The sequence below is a fragment of the Nerophis lumbriciformis genome, linkage group LG23, assembly GCF_033978685.3.
Source record: "Nerophis lumbriciformis linkage group LG23, RoL_Nlum_v2.1, whole genome shotgun sequence".
Lineage (NCBI taxonomy): Eukaryota > Metazoa > Chordata > Actinopteri > Syngnathiformes > Syngnathidae > Nerophis > Nerophis lumbriciformis.
This window is the reverse complement of record NC_084570.2, coordinates 36,311,661-36,335,660: the sequence shown is the minus strand read 5'-3', so window position 1 is coordinate 36,335,660 and position 24,000 is coordinate 36,311,661. Positions and strand designations below refer to the sequence as shown.

General features: G+C 43.8%; 1 protein-coding gene across 1 annotated transcript in view; it reads right to left on the bottom strand.

The window, feature by feature from the left end:
* htr6 (5-hydroxytryptamine (serotonin) receptor 6) overlaps positions 1-24,000 on the bottom strand; it is a 49,228-nt gene that overhangs the window by 6,777 nt on the left and 18,451 nt on the right. Inside the window, 1 exon segment of the mRNA XM_061985458.2 lies at positions 5,521-5,655. Coding sequence (XP_061841442.2) covers positions 5,521-5,655 — 135 coding nt within the window.

Genomic DNA, 24,000 nt, shown 5'->3' with positions numbered 1-24,000 from the left:
AGATAACTGACAATCAGACCCTACACACCAGAGCTCTTATAAAAAGAGCTCAGCAGCGCATGCACTTTTTATGTCGGATGAAAAGAGCACAGCTCCCTCCCCCCATTCTCACCACATTCTACAGAGGCACTATAGAGAGCCTACTGACCAGAGGTGTAGACTCGAGTCACATGACTTGGACTCGAGTCAGACTAGAGTCATGAATTTGATGACTTTAGACTCGACTTGACAAAATGTAAAGAGACTTGCAACTCGACTTAGACTTTAACATCAATGACTTGTGACTTCACTTGGACTTGAGCCTTTTGACTTGACATGACTTGCTACTTTCCCCAAAACCCAAAGATTAAAAAGTTATTCAGGATCGCTGCGTATCTTTCATTTTGTACTTGTGTGTCTATTTATCAGCGTGTGTGCTGCCTGTGTGCTGTCAGTAATATAGCCAATCAAATTAGATCTACGTTGTTTTCATCCGACAGCTCTCATCCAATCAAATTACAGGAAAACCAACGAAGAAGAATTGTCAAACAACGCGGCAGTGAGAAAAAATTATGCCAAAGTTGGTTTCGTTCAGGTATAAAAACTACGACTTGGTCAACGAAAAACGAATTGCCGTATGCAGAGCATGCAGTTCGAAGATTACAGACGGAGACGCAACAACTTCCAACTTCGTTCGACATTTGAAGTTGCACAAAGAAGGGTAAGTTTTGAACGTAAGCTAACGTTTATTGGCTAAGTAACGTAACTTTTATATGCTGTGTAGTTAAATCAGTGAGGCTGTAAACTCACTGCTAACGTTATAACCATAGACATTTTATAAGGATACGCAGCATCGAGCACTACTGCCTACTGGCGCAGACGAGACGCGGGGCCGCCATCTTGGAGTGGTGATCCGCTCCACTCAGTGCAATTCATTTGGGAGGAGCAATGAACTGTCAGTTCAATTTAATTCATTTTACCTCACTGAATACCATTGATTTTCACGTGTTTTTTGTCATATGTGTAGCTATGATAAAGGACACATGTTTTGGTGTGTTTTACTATTCATAGTTTGCTTAACAGTAATATAATATTCTTATATGCTATAAGTGACCAGACGTCCGAGATCAAAACTGGGAATATACTGTAATCCCAGAGAAGGGGGAAAAAAATGGTCAGCTATTTTTAGATTGAAGAAACAATAAGATTAGGTTATATATACATGCGTATATCCTACATAAACAATGTATGAATACATTAGATATCTATATATCATAGGGACCTATAGACTGTATCTCTGTTGCTGCAGCACCAGAGAGTTTATTCTGTCTTGACACTTTGTATTGATATTTTGTATTACATTCTTCCCTTAAATGATAATGTTTACAGTGATTGTTTTATATGTATTTTTTATGTATGTTGCTTTGGATAAAAGCGTCTGCCAAATACTTAAACATAAACATATATAAACACCTGAAAGTCTTTATATCAGCTAAAACCACCAATCTGTTTCACTGGATTCAGAATAAAACCAAATTCTGTCTTACCCAACAATGTTAGTATTTGAATATTGTTACTTGAAGACTTATTCCTGGTTACTGTCACGACCAGAACAGGACTCTGAACACAGATGCAGGATTTGAAGACAATATATTTATTTGGACAAGGGAAGGGGTCCAAAACAGGAGAAACAAAACAGGCTATAAAAACACAACTGACCTGAGCTCTAAACTAACAAAAATATCAATAACTCAAAAACGCTCCATCTACGGAGGGAAAAAGGGGCTATGAACAAAAAAACTACTAAGTATAACAAAAGTCGCTCCAATGGAGGTGATGCTAGGAAGCTAATCTTACCTGAGAAAACTTACAAATCAAAATACTCCCATGGATCCAAAAGAAATACAAGAAACGTGGCTGTGGCTGTGGACAATGCTATGGCAAGGGAACGCTGGAGGTACGCACATGAAGTAACGAGACACTCTGGCACAAGACAAGAGGAGGACGAGACATTTATACACATGAGGGAGTGTGACACAGGTGGGAACAATCAGGCAATCAGGAGAGACATCAGACCAGTGAAACAGGAGGAAGAGCAAGTGACCTGAAACGAGAGGGAGAGTTAACCTTTCAAAATAAAACAGGAAATGGCAAGACAACATGACAACAGACGAAACCCAGACAAGACTTCACCCAGGTGTGACAGTTACAATTATACTGTTAAGAAAGTATTGTCTTATATTTTGCCTAAAATGAGAATGCATCATAATCAGTGGCGGCTGGTGAATTTTGTTTTAGGTGGGGCTGAAAGTTTGTAAACCAAACCCCTGTAGGGCGTCATCCTCCCCCAGAAGATTTCTTTGCGATTTTTACATACAAATATTGAAGATCTTTGCTCCTTCTCAACTCTGTGGTAATATTATTTTCACAAAATACAACCAACAGTATGTTAATGTTAAATCTTACTTGCGAAAAGTAATCCCCCGATTCCTATTTTCAACAGTCCGCTCATTTGAGCAGGAAAACACTGAACACCAGCCCGAAATTGCTCACGTCACAGCAGCCAATGCTCTGTCTACTTATAAGATGTCTATGTTTATAACGTCATTGCAAACACGGCAATCTGTTGCGTCCACTGCAGTTCGCTACCTTATTCATACTTTTTGTCAAGTGATTTTTTTTAAGCAGGGTTGCATGAGGTACCTACACTTAACGTTAAGTTAGTCAATGTATCCCACACAGTAAGTAACGTAACGTTAGACGGCGGTCAGCAGCACCGCATATTTTAGCCACCTACAAAAAGACAAACATAGTCAAATAAAGGTCAGTTGCCGACTCAGTTCACCACTTGGCCATCACTCCAGCAGCACTGAGAGCGGACAAACTACATCTAAGTAATGTTGCAATTTTCAATGGCACCAAAGAAATTGACTCAAAAAACGCTTCAATGTAAGTAAAGCTCCACTTTTCCAAAAATGCACTAGCTTGATGCTAATATAAATTGGCTTTGCCATTGACACGCTACTGATTAGCATTAGCAATTTTACATGGCGATTTCAACACCTCCAAATTTGTTGTTGAAAACTACAACTAAGATGCAGCTGCTGCCTAATTAGTACAATAATTTCAGTATTAACACTTTTTAGGCGCAACAAAAAACTAAATTACGCAAGAACCGAACTGACGAGCCAACACAACGTTACAATCAAACAGCTGTTGTGTAATAAGTACAATACTTACAGTATTAACACTTTTTAGGGTGCAACAAAAGACTAGATTAAACAAAGACTGAACTGACGAGCCAACACAACGTTACAATCAAACAGCTGGTGCCTAATTGGTACGGTTCTTACAGTATTAACACATTTTAAGGTGCAACAAAAGACTAGATTAAACAAAGACTGAACTGACGAGCCAACACAATGTTATAATCAAACAGCTGGTGCCTACTTAGTACAATACTTACAGTATTAACACTTTTTAGGGCGCAACAAAAAACTACTTTACGCAAGGACTGAACTGACGAGCCAACACAACGTTACAATCAAACAGCTGTTGTGTAATAAGTACAACATTTACAGTATTAACACTTTTTAGGGTGCAACAAAAGACTAGATTAAGCAAAGACTGAACTGACGGGCCAACACAACATTACAATCAAACAGCTGGTGCGTAATAAATACAATACTTACAGTATTAACACTTTTTAGGGCGCAAAAAAAAACTAGATTAAGCAAAGACTGAATTGACAGGCCAACACAACGTTACAATCAAACAGCTGGTACCTAATTAGTACGATTCTTACAGTAATAACACATTCTAGGGTGCAACAAAAGACTAGATTAAACAAAGACTGAACTGTTGAGCCAACACAACGCTACAATGAAACAGCTGGCGCGTAATAAGTACAATACTTACAGTATTAACACTTTTTAGGGCGCAAAAAAAAACTAGATTAAGCAAAGACTGAATTGACAGGCCAACACAACGTTACAATCAAACAGCTGGTGCCTAATTAGTAAGATTCTTACAGTATTAACACATTTTAGGGTGCAACAAAAGACTAGATTAAACAAAGACTGAACTGACGAGCCAACACAACCTTACAATGAAACAGCTGGTGCGTGATAAGTACAATACTTACAGTATTAACACTTTTTAGGGTGCAACAATAAACTAGATTAAGCAAAGACTGAACTGACTAGCCAACGCAACGTTACAATTAAACAGCTGGTGCCTAATTAGTAAGGTGATTACAGTATTAACACATTTTAGGGTGCAACAAAAGACTAGATTAAGCAAAGACTGAACTGACAAGCCAACAGAACAATAAACTTTACACTACACGACTTTAGAGGGCAGTAGTGAACTGAGACTCAGAAATGTTCCAACAAAAGGAGATACATAACAAGCAGACTTCAGCCGTCTTTTATTCATAAATCTTGCAATACTTTTTAAAAACGTATAATCTAAAACAGGGGTGTCCATTACGTCGATCGCGAGCTACCGGTCGATGGTGGAGGGTGTGTCAGTCAGGCATTAAAAATAGACCTAAAAATGATCGATCATCAATCTTCACCAAGACGTCACTTTCATCACTTGATTGACATTCACAACACCCGAGGGTCTTGTGAGATGACGCTGGCTGCTGCCAGATCAGTATTAAGAAAAAATGAGCGACTGGAAGGCGAGAAACACTTTTTATTTCAACAGATTTTCGCGCCGTACCTGCTGTCAAAACTCTAAAGACTGACTGCACAGTTCCTGTCTTCACAGTAAAAGCGCTGCTTCATTCTGCCTGCGCTAACAAAATAAGAGTCTCAGAAAGGTAGCGCACACAAGCTAGCAAGCTACGAAGTTTGCCGCCAATGTATTTCTTGTAAAGTGTATGAAAAGGAGTATGGAAGCTGGACAAATAAGATGGCAAAAACCAACCACTTGCATGTGGTATTGGACAGAAAGGAGGACTTTTTTTCTCCTCCATTTGAAAATGTGGACGTTATCGTCACTACTGTCTGATTCCAATCAATGCAAGACGTCAGAGTCAACTTATATTCTTGTCTTCATTAAAGAAAGGAATCTATATGTGTTAAACATGCTTGTATTATCATTAAACATCTTTAACTTAACAAAAACTTCTCTTTCATAAATAAATCAATATAAATGATATAAATGAATGAGGTAGATCCTTTCGACTTGAAAAGTAGCTCGCTTGCAGACAAAGTGTTGGCACCCCTGATGGAGAACAATGAATATTTATTAACTCACGTAAAACTATGGAACAATGTTGCGTCGCGGGAATTGGTGTTGAAATGTGAACGACACCCATCCCTGGTAAGCAAGAATGTTTCCCACAGGACTGCAATCTACTTGTGGCAGAAAAGGCCAAGGAGTGCGTAATGACATATCTGTGGAATTTGTTCATGTGTACATTTGTGGAAAGCGAGTTAACAAAAAAACATGCTTCTACTTCAAAAAGTGTCAAATACAGACTGGATTCTGGATTCAAGTTGGTTCCCAGCGTTTGACATTTAGACTGACCTGAGCCATGTTGGCGATGAAAAATGGCAACCAAGCGCAGAAGAAGAGTCCCAGCAGGACTCCCAGCGTCAGGCTGGCCTTCAGCGCCCTGCGACCTTGTCTGTGCGTCAGGCCACGCTCGCTGCTCGCTGACGGCTGCAAGAACAAAGACTTGATTTATCCTCCCAGTCTACAAAGTCTAAGTTAGCCCTGAAATTCTCTCAGTCACCAAACAAAACATGACATCAAGTGATTTGATCCAAAGCAGGGGTGTCCAAAGTGCAGCCTGGTGCTGATTTTTCAACCGCCCGCGGCACATTTTAAAAATAATATTACAAAAAAACATTAAAAAGTGTAATAAAAGAGAAAACAGAACAAAACATATAAAATTAATCAAAATCAGTGTTGTTGTGAATGATTGACATATTCAAGGCTCCAGTTACTTCACATCTAATATTACTAGAGATGTCCGATGATATCGGCCTGCCGATAGTATCAACCGATAAATGCTTTAAAATCTAATATCTGAAATTATCGGTATCGGTTTCAAAAAGTACAAATGATGACTTTTTAAAACGCCGCTGTACGGAGCGCTACATATCCGGTAAAACACGGACCGGCAGTGTCACATAACATATGTGACTTTTACACACACACAAGTGAATGCAAGTCATACTTGATCAACAGTCATACAGATCACACTGAGGGTGGCCGCATAAACAACTTTAACACTGTTACAAATATGCGCCACACTGTGAATCCACACCAAACAAGAATGACAAACACATTTCGGAAGAACATCCGCACTTTAACACAACATAAACACAACAGCACAAATACCCAGAACCCCTTGCAGCACTTACTCTTCCGGGACGCTACAATATACACCCCCCGCTACCACAAAACTCCGCCCCCGCCCCAACCCCGCCCCCCCTCTCCCGAATTCGGAGGTCTCAAGGTTGGCAAGTATGCTCTAGTCTAGTATACTCTGGACTGAAGCTGTGTGCCTTCATTGTTGTTGTAGCTGTTGTTTTGAGGCATGTTTAAAAAAATAATAATAATAATGCACTTTGTGAAAGTCAAAGTATAGTATTTCCCATAGTTGTAATGGGTATCAGGATTATCTAAAGGAGAGCATGTCCCAAATTCCAAGCTGTTTTGAGGCATGTTAAAAAAAAATAATGCACTTTGTGACTTCAATAATAAATATGGCAGAGCCATGTTGGCACTTTTTTCCATAACTGGAGTTGAAGTTGTTCTCTTATTTTGGAAAACCTTGTTTTTGATTGATTGATTGAAACTTGTATTAGTAGATTGCACAGTACAGCACATATTCCGTACAATTGACCACTAAATGGTAACACCCAAATAAGTTTTTCAACTTGTTTAAGTCTGGGTCCACGTTATTCAATTCATGGTAAAATTACATTGTTTAATGCATCCAGCGAGGCATCACAACAAAATTAGGCATAATAATGTGTTAATTCCACGACTGTATATATCAGTATCAGTTTATATCGGAATCGGTAATTAAGAGTTTGACAATATCGGATATCGGCAAAAAAGCCATTATCGGACTTTGAAATATTCTTTGGGGAAAATATTGCATATTTTGTGTTTGGCAAAAAATGCATACAGTAAACAAAACAAAACAAAACAAAAACAAACGTATAATCAAAGGATATATTTGAAACTGTTCTAGAGATTTAAGCACTGAAAGTAAAAGAAAAATCTAACGCTAATTTTTAGAGACATATCCTCTTTCTGTCTGTCAAGTGCATGACGTCACTAACGGGTTGGCTCAAGGCCAAGTGCCAGTCTACTTGGGGAGAAGCTGGGATCTTGCTCAGGTGTTGCTGAGTGGAGGCACAACAGTTTTTGACTGTGCCAGACTAGTATTTGTTTGCTCCCGTTTATTTTCCGTTTTGTTACAAAGTGAGTTTTATTTACGTGACTGTATGATAATTGACATTTTTGTTAAACATGGACATAATTCTGGACATGGATTATTAGCTGGCTGCACACGTCCAAACTAGCTTCATTTATATTCGGCAACCAGTAGCAGTAATAGTTTACGACTTTACCGCTATATTAAGTCAAAACTGCCTCAACGGAACGCGAGTTGTTTATTGGGAAGCAACAAGCTTCGAGGCTCGTTTGGAAGAGGAACGCACGGGCCGCTGTCAGCGTTTGTTTGGCGGCCGGCGGCGGAGGAAACGGATCGGCGGAGACATTTCTGCAATCAAGCTCTGAATCGACAGCTACGAGTCCCACTGGAGAGCTACAGGGTCGCTCATTGGGCACAGCAGCCAGCAGCAGCAGCAGATCATCCCAACTGACCAGACCGCGCGTGCGCGTGCGTGGAGGAGGACGCAGGACAGCGTTGAGTCAGTCCTCCAGCTGTGTGATATGTTTTAGCGGCGCAGCGACATAAAGAAAGGGCCATTGTTAAAATGTGTGCACTAGAGATGCGCGGTTTGCGGACACAACCGCGGAGTCCGCGGATTATCCGCGGATCGGGCGGATGAAATTAAAAAAAATAAGATTTTATCGGCTCGCGGGTCGGGTCGGGCGGATTAATTAGATTTTTTTTTTTTTTTTTTTTTTTTTGCGGGTGGCAGTTAAACCAATTGGGAAATATATATACATAGTTAAATGTTGTTACCCACATACGAAAAACGAGCAGGCACCTGCTGCATATGCCACAACAGAAGAAAAGAAAAGAAAAGAGATGGACACTTTTACGGAGCGGAGAAGGGACGCCTCGCCGGGGTCCTGGACCGAGGCCCCTTCCCCCGAGAGGGCCCCACCGGGAGCCGTAGCTGAGGCGATCCGCGAGAAGGGCCCGACGCACGTCCAGGGTCACTACCGCGCCCACCGCACCGACACCCCGCCTCGTCCGCTTTCGCCGCGGCCGGCGTCACGCGCAGCAGGTAAGCAGTTTACCTGCCCGCCACCTCCGTGGCCGGGGGCTCGTAACATGGGTCACTCCGCGCGCTCCGCCCGCGCAGCTTACCTGCTTGCCACCCCTGTTGCCGGGGGCGCGTAAAAGGGGTCACTCCGCGCTCAGTGCGCTCACGAAAGGGGTGGGGCTCACCCTGGTTGATATAGAGAGCAGGACGGTGGCCATGGAATTTCATTTAAGGTTTGTGATAAACCATCAAACTCATTCGTTAAAAGGACTCTATAGTAATATAAAGCGAAATTTTCTGGACATTATCATGCAAGAAAAGTTTATTTTTGGGATCGCGATCACCGCGTAATGATTTTTAAAGGTTGCATTACATTATTAACTGTCCCATGTGATCAGCCAGTGCGATTGGAAGTCCATGCTCAATTATTGCCTCCGTAAATAAAACTTCGGCATTTATCACATCCAAAGAATCTGTTTGGGCGACGAAAAACGTTGAAAGTTTTCCACTTGTATCGCTAGCAACGGCATTAGACTTGTGTTTTTTTTTGTCCCAACGTGGTCTTTTACATCGCTAATTCCTCCGTGTCCGATCGAAAAATCTTGTCTGCACAAGGTGCAATTCGCGTAGTTTTCACCCTTTTTTTTTTTTTTTAATTAATATTAGATATATAACAACGGGCGGATGGCGGGCGGATGCAGTTCAGATCAAACGTTACATCGGGTGGATGGCGGATGGATGACGACTTTCTGACGCGGTTGCGGATGAGATAAATTGCCTATCCGCGCATCTCTAGTGTGCACACAAATATTGACAAATCCAATGCATTGGTGACTATTTGACTTGACTTGCGCGCGGGTTGACAAACTTTGACTTTTCCAAATGGAGGAGGAGGGAGCACAAACGAAAAGTGCCCATAACTTTGTTGACTCTGTTGCCAGATGAGTGTGCTAAACATGAGACATGGCACAAAGCCGAAATGTTGAATTTTGATGGTTTTATTGACAAGGTTGACAGGTTGATGTATTATCAAAATGATGATGATGATGATGATGAGGTTGAAAATGAGGGTTCAACTTTGGATCCTGTGGAAAACCAATCAAGGCAAAATTTACCTCAAGCAGCTCAATCATTTCAAGGCAATAACACAATACCAGGTGAGTTCCAGTTTGTATTACCGTATTTTCCGCACTATAAGGCGCACCGGATTATTAGCCGCACCTTCTATGAATTACATATTTCATAATTTTGTCCACCAATAAGCCGCCCCGGACTATAAGCCGCGCCTACGCTGCGCTAAAGTGAATGTCAAAAAAACGCTGCGCTAAAGTAAATGTCAAAAAAACAGTCAGATAGTTCAGTCAAACTTTAATAATATATTGAAAACCAGCGTTCTAACAACTCTGTCCCAAAATGTACGCAAATGTGCAATCACAAACATAGTAAAATTCAAAATGGTGTAGAGCAAAAGCAACATAATGTTGCTCGAACGTTAATGTCACAACACACAAAATAAACATAGCGCTCACCTTCTGAAGTTATTCTTCATTCGTAAATCCTTCGAATTCTTCGTCTTCGGTGTCCGAATTGAAAAGTTGCGCAAGCGTGGGATCCAAAAATGGCCGGCTCCGTCTCGTCGAAGTCATCGGATTCAGTGTCGCTGTTGTTGTGCAGCAGTTCTGTGAATCTTGCCTTCCGGAAAGCTCGGACCACAGTTGTGACCGAAATATCTGCCCAGGCATTTACGATCCACTGGCAAATGTTGGCGTATGTCGTCCGGCGCTGTCTGCCCGTCTTAGTGAAGGTGTGTTCGCCTTCGGAGCTGTGTGAAAAAAGCCACCCGGCCTCTTCGCGTAAACTTCCCTTAACCACTCGCTCATCTTTTCTTCATCCATCCATCCCTTCGAGTTAGCTTTTATGATGACGCCGGCTGGAAAGGTCTCTTTTGGCAAGGTCTTCCTTTTGAATATCACCATGGGTGGAAGTTAGCATGGCAAGCTAGAACCACAGTGAAGGATGACTTCTCATTCCCTGTGGTGCGAATATTCACCGTACGTGCTCCCGTTCCACAGTGCGGTTCACAGGAATATCAGTTGCTGTGAAATACGGTAGTAATCCGTGTGCGGATGGAGAGATTGCGTCTTTTTATGAACCGGATCCTTGTCGCTTTGTAGGAGCCATTTTGTGGTCTTTACAGATGTAAACAGGAAATGAAACGTACGGTGATATCCGCGCGTTTTTTCTTCTTCTTCCGGGGGCGGGTAGAAGAAGAAGCGCTTCGTGTTCTATGGGGGCGGGTGCTTTCCTTGGCGGTTGCTTGCGTAGAAGAAGAAGCGCTTCCTGTTCTACCGGGAAAAAAGATGGCGGCTGTTTACCGAAGTTGCGAGATCGAAACTTTATGAAAATGAATCGTAATAAAGCGCACCGGGTTATAAGGCGCACTGTCAGCTTTTGAGAAAAATTGTGGTTTTTAGGTGCGCCTTATAGTGCGGAAAATACGGTACAAAGGCAAAATGAAATGATGGCACTCCTGGTTCAAGTACAAACCTCCCAATTGCTGCCACACAGACACATTTAGTGTTTTGAAGGTGACCCATTGCAGTTTCAGGCTTTCATAAAAGCATTTGAGCATTGTGTAGAGGCAAAAACCAATGATTGTGGTGACTGCTTATATTATCTGGAGCAGTTTACCAAAGGATATCCGAGAGATTTGGTGCGCAGTTGCCTCTATATGCCTACAGAGAGAGGCTATGCTACAGCAAAACGCCTACTAAGGGAACACTTTTGAAATCCTTAAAAAATAACAGCAGCCTACCTGGACAAAATCATGGTTTGGCCAAACATCAAGTCTGAGGATGTGAAAAATCTCCAAGCTTATATACTTTACTTGTGAGAATGCTCCAAGGCCATGGATGAGCTGCAGTACTTGGATGAGCTCAAAATGCCAGCTAGAATGAAGATTGTTATATACCCATATATATGGTTGGGCATTATTACACCAATAATAATAAGGACACGGAAACGTCGGTTGCTCTGTAGCTTCACATTTACTACTCTCCAGGTCAACAACAACTATGTATGATACAGGAAGTGACATCAAGAGCAGGAGGCATGATGGTAACTCAGCAGGGACAAAACTAGGACTGTTAATACATAACATCCCTCCCCTTTTACTTTTAAGGTTCCCTTAACAAAAATAAAATAACAAAATCAAAGCCAACTTCAAAATACACGTCAGTCTCTTTTGTGAAATATAAACTGTTCAACGATAACTTTAAACAAATACAACACTTGCCTGAACTAGAGAAGAGAATGAGGGTGGACTACCTCCATCCCAAACTGAACCCTGGGGATTATTCTGCCCCAATGACACGGGTCAGCGCCTAGACTACAATGACAGTCTATCTGGGGGTCGTCTTTCTCGTTGAGGGTAAACACGACCTCTAGGCACTTCGGTCACTGTAGATGGTGTGGGTTCTGGTCTGGGTGAAGTGAAACCTGAGGCAGGTACTCGTGCAGGTTCCGGTGTGCCAGGAGCAGATCCAGGTGTACTTCGAACAGCAGCCGTGTCTAGGGTTTGAGGCTGCTCCAGGGAAAAACACAGCTCCGGAACAAAAGATGTCGGCTGGCGTGAGTCATCATGAGACCCAGAAGTGTGCAGCAGTTGGTCGAGGTGTCTTCTCCAGATGCGATGTTCACTGGTTTCTACAGTATATGCGACAGGACCTGTTTTGGAAACAATGGTCGCAGGAACCCACTTTATATCGTTGGTGTAGTTCCTAGCAAGAACCCGGTCTCCTATCATAAAGCTCCGCAATTTTGCATTTGCCCGTCTTTCCACTTGAGCCTTCTGTTGCTGGTGCACAACCTCTCTTGTCTTTAGAGGTTTCAGGAAATCTAGTCAAGTGCGGAGTTGTCTCTTGAACATCGCTGAGGCAGGGGACACCTTAGTGGTAGCATGAGGGGTGTTTCGATATGCCAACAAGAAAGCATTGAGGCGCCTGTTAAGGGTTTGCGTGCTTGGAGAGGACTTGAGAGCTTTCTTCAGAGCCTGTACAAATCTTTCCGCAAGCCCATTTGTAGCCGCATGATAGGGCGCAGACTTGATGTGCTGAATACCATTCTCCTCCATGAATGCCTTAAATTCTTCTGACACCAGTTGTGGACCATTGTCGCTAACCAACTGCTGTGGCAGACCATTACGACTGAAAATGGATCTCAACTCTTCAATGGTTCTCTCTGACGAGGTGCTCTTCATGACAGCGTCCTCAGGCCATTTGCTATGAGCGTCAATTACAACTAAGAACATGTGGTTCTCCAGTGGTCCAGCAAAATCAACATGGACTCTCTGCCATGGTTCCTCAGGCCAGTCCCACGGATGCAAGGGAGCCAGCTGTGGGAGGTTTCTCAGTTTCTGGCAGGCAGAGCATGACTTGGCTTTTTCTTCTGTAGCTGCATCCAGGCTTGGCCACCAGAAATAGCTGCGTGCCAGTTCTTTCATTCGCACTACACCACAGTGCCCCGAGTGAAGCTCATCAAGCACTTTTTCTCTTAATGGTGGAGGAATAATGACACGATAGCCCCACAAAAAGCATCCAGGCTGGACTGAAAGCTAATTTCTCCTCATCAGATATGGCTTTAAGCTTTGGGTCATATCTCCTTTTCTGAAAGCAAGCAATGATGCCCATAACTTCAGGCAGGATTGGGTCATTGCGAGTGTGTCTCTTCACATGAGCTGAGGTCACTGGGGTAGCAGCCGCTTCCTTGAAGTAGAATATCTCAGCCTGGTTCGGCTCAATGTGTGTGACCGGCAGTGGAAGTCTTGACAGCCCATCAGCATTTCCGTGCTGATCTGCATTCCTATATTTAATGTCGTACTGGTGGGCAGACAGTAAAAGAGCCCATCGTTGCATACGGCTGGCAGCAAGCGATGGAATGCCAGTATGGGAACCAAAAATGGAGGTGAGAGGCCGATGGTCAGTCAGTAGCGTGAATTTTCTGCCATAAAGGTACTGGTGAAATCTTTTCACCCCAAACACTATAGATTGTGCCTCACGCTCAATTTGGGCGTAATTGCTTTCTGCTTTACTCAATGTCCTTGAAGCAAAAGCGATGGGCCTTTCATCGCCCGATGGCATTATGTGTGACACTAATGCCCCCACACCATAAGGTGAGGCGTCACATGCCAGCTGAATTGGCAATGTGGGGTCAAAATGAGTGAGCACCTCAGATTGTGACAGCGCTGTCTTCACTTCCTTGAAAGCTGTCTCACATTTATACGTCCACTTCCATTTCTTAGTTTTGTTCAGAAGCTCATGCAGAGGCTTCAATGCATTTGCAAGGTTAGGCACAAACTTTGCGTAGTATGTTAGGAGGCCCAGGAACGACCTCAGCTGACTTACATTCTTCGGAGATGGAGCCTCTACAACAGCCTTTACTTTTGATGGTGCCTTGTGGAGTCCTGTGCTGTCGATTACATGCCCCAGGTATTCAACAGAAGGCTGGATAAACTCACACTTATCCTTCCGAACTCTCAGGCCATATTCCTCCAATCTTTGCAGTGTGATGTCCAGATTCCTCAAGTGTGACTGCTCATCCGGTCCCGTGATGAGCAGATCATCGAGATAGCACTGGACCCCTGGTATCCCACTGAGAATCTGGTCCCTGGCTCTTTGGAAAAGTGCTGGGGCAGAGGTAATTCCAAAAGGGAGCCTGCGGTACTTATACAGGCCTTTGTGTGTCACTATAGTCAACAACTCTTGTGACTCTGAATCCACATGCATTTGTAGATAGGCCTGACATAAATCTATCTTACTAAACTTCTGGCCTCCAGCTAGGCCTGCAAAAAGCTCCTCAATAAGGGGCAAAGGATACTTCTCAGCATGTAGGACAGGGTTCAATGTGACTTTAAAGTCACCACAGATCCGTGGAGTTCCATCCTTTTTCATGACTGGAACAATCGGTGTTGCCCATTCGCTTGTGCTCACTGGTTCCAGTACTTCACTCTTCACTAACCTGGCTAATTCTGCCTCCACCTTCGGTTTTATGGCATATGGAACAGGTCTCGCTTTGAAAGCTTTTGGCACGCTTCCTGGTTTCACTGTCAGCTTAACTGTAATGTCTTTCATGCTGCCAAGTTCTCCATCAAAAACGGGGGAATGTGTCTTTAGAATCTCCTGTAGTGGCCCTGTGTCCCCATCCCTAACTAGGAACACTTCCTGCCAATTCAGCCTGAGCTTTTCCAGCCACCGGCGGCCTAGCAATGCTGGCTGTTTGCCTTGAATGATATACAGTGGAAGAGTCTTTTTCTGTCCGTTGTGTTCCACTGTCACATCCCCAACTCCCAGCACTGGAACCGGTTCTCCTGTGTAGGTCCTTAACTTCAGCCGGGTTGGTTGTAGCACAAGGTGCTGCAGTTCCTCACTGTAAACAGCTTCTGATACCATCGATACGCGTGAACCAGTGTCTACTTGCATTCTTATAGGATGGTTCTCCAACAATGGTGTGACCCAATATCCATCATCACTGTCCCTGACAGATAAAACATGCACTGTGATCTCATCATCAGAGTCACAGTCGCTTGGCTCATCCTGGTCACGTTCCACCATATTCACCTGTTTTCTCTTGTTCCGTTGGAAACCACTTTTCTTGGTCTCAGTGTGCTGTTTGCTCGTTTGAGCCTTTTTCGCTTTACAGGCACGTTCGATGTGTCCTTTCTTCCCGCAGTTTCTACAGTCCAAGTCCTTACACCAACACTCTGATGACTGATGTCCCGGCCTCCCACAGCGGTAGCATGGATTGCCAGCTGTCGCCTTGTTTTGTGGCTCCAAAGACAATTTATTAACTTGAACTGAGGCACTTAACTGCTGTGCTTCATGGATAGCCATCTCCATTGATGTACTTATACGCACTGTCTTTTCCAGGTTTAGATCAGCCTCCGTAAGCAGTCGTTTTTGGATGGCCTCACTGCGTAGACCACACACCAGTCTGTCACGTATGGTGTCATTGAGTGAAAGTCCAAATTCACAATGTTCAGACAACCGTTTCAATACAGCTATGAACTGTGAGACAGATTCACCCTCCTCTTGGTTCCTTTTATAGAATCTGAATCTCTCTGCAATTAGCAGTGGCTTAGGAGAGTAGTGATCCCCCAATATTGTCACTATTTCCCTATAGGATTTGTCTCCTGGCTTGTCAGGCTGGAGTAGACTGCGCAATAGGGTGAATGTTTTACCTCCTATAACACTCAAAAATGTTGGCACCAAAACATCATCTTCAATTTTGTTAGGCAGTACAAAATTTTCAAACCTCTCAGTGTATGAACTCCACTGTTCTGTGTCCTCCTCAAAAGGTCCAATATGTCCAATCAGTGCAGCCATGTTCAAAAAAATGTCCCCAATATATTCCTCTGCTTCAGAAATTGGATGTATGTCAATGTCTTTTCTTCTCTTCTCCAAGTGTCCTTTAGCACGGAAACGTGCCTTTCTCTTGCAATAGTGCTGTGCTCTGTAACATGCTGGTCATCCACTCTCCAGCAAGTAGACAGCACCCCAGCTTGTATCCCGCGGTTGCTCGTTAATGCTCGTCAAAAAAAAACACGGACGGCCAAGGTAAACAATAAACACACAATGTGATGACGCACCACCTCGTCACCAATTGTTATATACCCATATATATGGTTGGGCATTACACCAATAATAATAAGGACACGGAAACGTCGGTTGCTCTGTAGCTTCACATTTACTACTCTCCAGGTCAACAACAACAACTTTGTATGATACAGGAAGTGACATCAAGAGCAGGAGGCATGACGGTAACTCAACTGGGACAAAACTAGGACTGTTAATACACAACAAAGATGCTCATACAAAAGCTTCCTTACAAACTAAGGGACCAGTGGAGAGGAAAAGCAGCTGACATTGTTGACAAACAAAAGCGACGTGCTCGTTTCACATACATTGTGAAATTTATTGAACAGCAGGTCAGAATTGCTTCAGATCCTGTCTTTGGCGACATTCAGGACATTCCTCGGAATAAAGCAATAACCAAACCCAAGCCTATACATCAAAGCAAATCACAGTTCAGAAAAAATAGTTTCGCAACTCAGGTGACAGTTGCCACTGAACCTAAACCGAATCCACACCTGAATAAGTTTGTGAACCGAGGCATGTACTTCTCCAAGACAAACTGTATTTCCTGTCTTTATTGTAAAAGTGGACATGCATTGGAGCACTGTCCAATACTGGGAAAGAAGGTACACAGAGAAAAGCTTGACTTTTTAAAAGAAGAAGGCCTGTGTTTTGGTTGCCTGTGCACAGGGCACTTGAGCAAGAGTTGTGACAGGCGTATCACTTGCTCTTACTGCAACAACACACATCCTGATGTTCTACATACTGACAGGAGGGATCTGGAAAGTGGAGAAAATAGCCAACTGCCAAAGATAAAAGCAAAGAGTTGCACTATAGCATCGACTTGTGGCCATACAGGGGCTGGCAACTATGGAATTTTACCTATCCTGCCCGTTCAAGTGAAGTGCTCAAAGGGCAGCAAGATAGTCCAGACATACGCTTTCCTAGATCCAGGAAGCATAGGGACCTTCTGTTCTGAACAGCTAGTGAACAGGCTGAACTCAGAAGGCTGAAGAACAAAAATCCACTTGTGCACCATGGGGCACAGTAAGGCGGTCCCTAGCAGCATTGTAAATGGCCTGGAAATCTCTGAGCTTACTGGCAGTATGTTTTTTTTAGCTTCCTGATGTGTTCACTCAAAGGCCTGTGTGTACTAACAATCTGATCAGTGAAGCAGAGCTCGATAAGTGGCCTTACCTCCAAGGCATCAAAATCCCTCGAATACCTGCCAACGTGGACCTGTTAATTGGTACCAACGTCTCCAAGTTAATGGAACCATGGGAGGTGATTAACAGCCACGGACGGACACGGACCCTATGCTGTCAGAACCCTACTGGGGTGGGTAATTAATGGGCCATTACAAGGCAAAGACCAGCATAATGGGAGCCCCACAGTTACTGTTAACCGCACAATCGTTAACAGGTTGGAGGAACTGCTTACAAACCAGTACATGAGAAACAAAGATAAGAGGTTCAAGGCATGGGGACGGCGTGGCGAAGTTGGTAGAGTGGCTGTGCCAGCAATCGGAGTGTTGCTGGTTACTGGGGTTCAATACCCACCTTCTACCATCCTAGTCACGTCCGTTGTGTCCTTGGGCAAGACACTTCACCCCTTGCTCCTGATGGCTGCTGGTTAGCGCCTTGCATGGCAGCTCCCGCCATCAGTGTGTGAATGTTTGTGTGAATGGGTGAATGTGGTAATACTGTCAAAGCGCTTTGAGTACCTTGAAGGTAGAAAAGCGCTATACAAGTATAACCCATTTATCATTTATTTGTTGCAAACAGGATGACAACAATAAAGGACCACACAGATGTGTTATGGAGTAATATTCACTTGCATGGCAAGTAGAGCCGTTCATCTGGAAGTGGCTTACTCCCTCGATACAAGCTCATGCATTAACGCTATCAGAAGATTTGTCTGTAGAAGAGGACAAGTTTCCCACATGAGATCCGACAACAGTATCAACTTTGTGGGAACAGAAAGGGAGCTAAGAGAGGCCTTGGCTTCCTTTGATCAAGCCCTTATCGAAAGCACAAAATGGAATCAAGTGGCATTTCAACCCTCCAACTGCATATCATTATGATGGCATATGGGAGCGCATCGGCAGAATGATCAGAAAGATCTTAAGTGCCGTGCTTCGCCAACAAACACTGGACGATGAAGACTTTCAAACTGTGTTGTGCGAAATTGAAACTATGCTAAATGATCGCCCCATCACAAGACCATCGGATGATCGCGGATGGTCGCGGGGATATATATATATATATATATATATATATATATATATATATATATATATATATATATATATATATATATATATATATATATATATATATATATATATATATATATATATATATATATATATATATATATATATATATATCCCCGCGACCCTGAAGGGAATAAGCGGTAGAAAATGGATGGATGGATATATATATATATATATATATATATATATATATATATATATATATATATATATATATATATATATATATATATATATATATATCCATCCATCCATCCATCCATCTTCTTCCGCTTATCCGAGGTCGGGTCGCGGAGGCAGCAGCTTAAGCAGGGAAGCCCAGACTTCCCTCTCCCCAGCCACTTCGTCCAGCTCCTCCCGGGGGATCCCGAGGCGTTCCCAGGCCTGCCGGGAGAGATAGTCTTCCCAGCGTGTCCTGGGTCTTCCCCGTGGCCTCCTACCGGTCGGACGTGCCCGAAACACCTTCCTAGGGAGGCGTTCGGGTGGCATCCTGACCAGATGCCCGAACCACCTCATCTGGCTTCTCTCGATGTGGAGGAGCAGCGGCTTTACTTTGAGCTCCCCCCGAATGACAGAGCTTCTCACCCTATCTCTAAGGGAGAGCCCCGCCACTCGGCGGAGGAAACTCATTTCGGCCGCTTGTACCCGTGATCTTGTCCTTTCGGTCATGACCCAAAGCTCATGACCATAGGTGAGGATGGGAACGTAGATCGACCGGTAAATCGAGAGCTTTGCCTTCCGGCTCAGCTCCTTCTTCACCACAACGGATCGATACAGCGTCCGCATTACTGAAGACGCCGCACCGATCCGCCTGTCGATCTCACGATCAACTCTTCCCCCACTCGTGAACAAGACTCCGAGGTACTTGAACTCCTATATATATATATATATATATATATATATATATATATATATATATATATATATATATATATATATATGTATATGTATATATATATATATATATATATATATATATATATATATATATATATATATATATATATATATATATATATATATACATAAAATAAATAATTGACTTTCAGTGAATTCTAGCTATATATATATATATATATATATATATATATATGAATAAAAGCAATACTTGAATTTCAGTGTTCATTTATTTACACATATACACACACATAACACTCATCTACTCATTGTTGAGTTAAGGGTTGAATTGTCCATCCTTGTTCTATTCTCTGTCACTATCTTTCTAACCATGCTGAACACCCTCTCTGATTATGCATTGCTGTGTGGCACGCACAAAAGTGCATTCATCAAATGCACTAGATGGCAGTATTGTCCTGTTTAAGAGTGTCACAACATTGCTGTTTACGGCAGACGGACTGCTTTACTGTAGACGTTCTTTATATTGTGGGAAAGTGGACTCAGGTCCGGCATGGAGCTGGAGGGGGCGTGGCCTCCAGCTCCGCCTGAATTTCGGGAGACTTTCGGGAGAAAATTTGTCCCGGGAGGTTTTCGGGAGAGGCGCTGAATTTCGGGAGTCTCCCGGAAAATCCGGGAGGGTTGGCAAGTATGGTCTAAACTAGCTTCATTTATATTCAGCAACCAGTAGCAGTAATAGTTTAGGACTTTACCGCTACACTTATTTTTAACACTTTCATGAATGGGGGCCCTTTAGCTGGATTTCTTTTTTTTATTATTAAAATTGCTCAAAAAAAAAAAAAAGAAATAAACTCAGCGTTATAAATGATTGACCTATTTAAGTCTCAATTACTTCACATCAAATATTCAACTTTTTTGGGGGGAGGGGGGATATTGCATATGTTTGACAAAAGTAGCATAAAAAAAAAAAAATATATATATATATATATATATATATATATATATATATATATATATATATATATATATATATATATATATATATATATGTGTGTGGAGGGAGGTGTGGCCAGCGCGCCTGCAGGAGCAAAGGTCACCGCCTCTGTCTGTGGTGCTGAGGACGAGCACCATCGGATGGGGGCGGGGCATGTGCTGACGGTGAGACACAGCTGACAGGTGATTAGATTTCCCAGGTGGTACGTGTTAATCTAAGCATCTGTTGTCTTTAACAGTAGGCAGCCGAGAGCAGGGGGGGAGAGAGGATACGGACGTGACTGAAAAGTCACGTTCTGCTGGAGAAAGACTTTGACAAAAATCTATGCACATTAAAACTTTGTTAAAACTGCACGCTTGGCTCCTGTGCCGTATCTACAGTGGAACTGCTAGAAACATCTTCCGCCCAATTAAAAAAGGACAGCTCATAGCCGAGGTGTCGTCTTCGAACTAGCGGCAGATGGAGGCTATGCAAGCGCAAATTGCGCAGCAGAATCAAGTGCTGCAAGCGCTGGTGGAGCGGTCCGGAGCGGGGACACCCGCGGCGGCAGCGCCAGCATTGGCGGCCGTGGGGATGCACCGGATGGTGGAGACGGGAGACCCGCAAAGTTTCTTGGACATGTTCGAGGTCACGGCAAAAGCATGCACATGACCTTATTTATTTTTTGTTTATCTTTAATATATTTGTTAGATTGAATCTAAGTTTGCATATATTCAAGTGTGTCTATATTTGTTGTGGGCACTAGGTGACAATTACCTTGGTAATTAAAGGGGGTGGGTACTGTAAGGGGTGGGGTTTACTATGTTACATATTGTAAAATGTGCAGATGCCTCAACTTGCTGTTGCCATGATCCATTATACTGTACTGTCTGCAAAATTCAATACAAATATTTGATTAAAAAAAAAAAAGCATGCACATGGCCAGAAGAGGAGTGGGCGGTACGGCTATTGCCGCTGCTAGCGGGAGAGGCGCAGCGAGCAGCGCTCAGCTTGCCACCAGCGACCCGGGTGAATTACCGGGACATGAGGAGAGCGGTGCTGGACCGGACGGGAGGATCGAAAGAGGACCACAGGCGCCGGTTCCGGACACTGCGGCTGGGACAGAAAGAGTGGCCTTTCGCCCTAGGACAACAGCTGAGGGACGCCGCGGCGCGCTGGCTGCAACCAGGAGAGGTCAGTGACATTATGAAAAAAATAACTGTGGAACAATTTTTGGAGGCAATCTCGTCTGCGTGGATCCGCTACCATCAGCCTCAGGACCTGGCAGCAGCAGTGGCGTTGGCAGAGGACCACTTGGCTGTCCACCGCGAAAGGAGGAAGGAGGAGAAAGGTGTGGAAGCAGCGGAGCGTCCAATGCCGGCCGAGGGAGCCCAGCCGTGGCCACGGCCACGGAACAACCCCATTATGCTTTCTTCCCCTTAGGTCCTGGCCGCTACCGACGCTGTGTGTCCCCTGCAAATTGCTCCTCGAATGCCTTGGCAGGCGTGCTGGAGGTGTGGGCGGCTCGGACACCTACAGAGAGAATGTCCATCTATGGAAGTAGGGCAGGTGATCCGGGTTGTCGAGCCTTTGGTGCCCTCCCCCGAGCCAGGAGAGACGTACTATGTACCGGTAAGGATACAAGGGAGTATACACCGAGTGATGGTGGATTCGGGCTGCGAGCAGTCCATGATTCACCAAAACCTCATTCGACCTGGGGCATTGAAATAGGTTACACGTGTGCGGGTTAAATGTGTGCATGGAGATAGTCACGAGTACCCCATGGTGCCGGTGGAAATTTTTTTCAAGGGGGAAAAGCATAATGAAGGTGGCTGTAAGTTTGCGCCTAATGCACCCTGTAATCTTGGGAACCAATTGGCCGGGGTTTAACGGGTTAGTAAAGCAGTGCGCAGGGGTGCGTTCATGACCGGTAGGAAAAGGGGATAGCCGCGCTGTTCTCAGCTGCGACGCGAGATTATCCGACGCTGTTGGGGGGAGGGGGAAGGGTAGTCGGCGGGGACTTCGCAAGAGGTTTCCTCTGTTCTCCAATGGCGCCCCATGGATGATTTTTTCACTCGAGCAGTCTTGAGATGACACTCTGCGCGTGACCTGGGACCAAGTGATATCAATTGATGGGCAGCTGGTTCGCCCGGGGATAGCGCGGGGTTTCTCTCACTTTGCATTAACTAGGGACAGATTATACAGAGTGAGTCGTGACACTCGGACAGGGGAAGAAATCACCCAATTGTTGGTGCCAAAAAGCCGTCGAGAAATGATTTTCCAGGCGGCACATTTCAACCCGATGGCCGGTCACATGGGATATGATAAAACACTCAACCGGGTAATGGTCCGTTTCTATTGGCCAGGCATCCGGGCAGACGTGCGCTGCTGGTGCTCGGCTTGCCCAGACTGTCAACTAGTCAACCCAGCGGCCACCCTAGGGCGCCTTTGCGGCCATTGCCACTCATAGAGGTCCGATTTGAGCGAATTAGCATTGATCTCGTCGGAACATTTCACCCGAGCACCCAGGGATATCGCTTTGCGCCAGTCCTGGTGAATTATGCAACGCGCTATCCCGAAGCAGTACCGCTGCGCTCCATCTCTGCAAAGAGTGTCGCGCAGGCGCTGTTTCAAGTTATCTGCCGAGTCGGAATCCCGAAAGAGAGTAGGCGCGGCCGGACCACGTCCTGGCCTAAGTCTGGCGGTGGAGGTATGTGGAGGGAGGTGTGGCCAGCGCGCCTGCAGGAGCAAAGGTCACCGCCTCTGTCTGTGGTGCTGAGGACGAGCACCATCGGATGGGGGCGGGGTATGTGCTGACGGCGAGACACAGCTGACAGGTGATTAGATTTCCCACATGGTACGTGATAATCTAATCATCTGTTGTCTTTAACAGTAGGTGGCCGAGAGCAGGAGGGGAGAGAGGATACGGATGTGACTGAAAAGTCACGTTCTGCTGGAGAAAGACTTTGAAAAAAATCTATGGACATTAAAACTTTGTTAAAACTGCACGCTTGGCTCCTGTGCCGTGTCTACAGTGGAACTGCTAGGAAGCAACTTCTACTATATATATATATATATATATATATATATATATATATATATATATATATATAAGTGGACGTGCAGTCATCATGGAAAGAAAAGAAAAAGTAAAAAGAAAAAAAAAAATTAACTTGTTATATGTATCCAGTGATTATACTATAAAGTTATTTTCCATTTAACTTCACCAGTTTTACATTATTTTTATTCAAAATCGCTGAATTTTCACATTTGCCGTTCAAATACTGAGAAGAGACGGTGCGGTGAACAGCAGCCAGTTGAGGCACGTCACTCAGTGCCGCAACATGGATTGCGCAATGACTCGGCTAACTGCAGACTGCAGGTGTACCTAATTCACAACTCCTACAACACGAACATTATTGTTTTTGCACTTTTTGGCTTCTTATTAAATAACTTTTGTAACCTATTTTCATGGGCTTTCCTCTTTGTGATGTTAAGTTCCTGTTATGCGCTGTTATACAGTATATGCCTTGAGCTCTTATTTTGAAGGCGCTAAGAGCAGAAGTGATGTCACGTTGCGGAGGTTTTTGAAAGAAGGTAAATAAAGTGGTCCTCGTGTAAACTGGAGCCTCCGTGTTTGTTATTTTGTAGTTTCATACAGTATAGGCGACATTTATAAACCCTCGGTTACACTTTTTTAAATAGAGTCAATCTTGCACGTGGAAAGTTTAAGTGAGGGCTTTAGTTGCGGTGCATGGACTTAATTTCTAAGTAAAGGTAAGACCATAATAAAGTTTTTTTTTAATTAAATGTGCTTTTTTGTGTGCTACAGTTTGTATGTGTAAAGTTAAAGTTAAG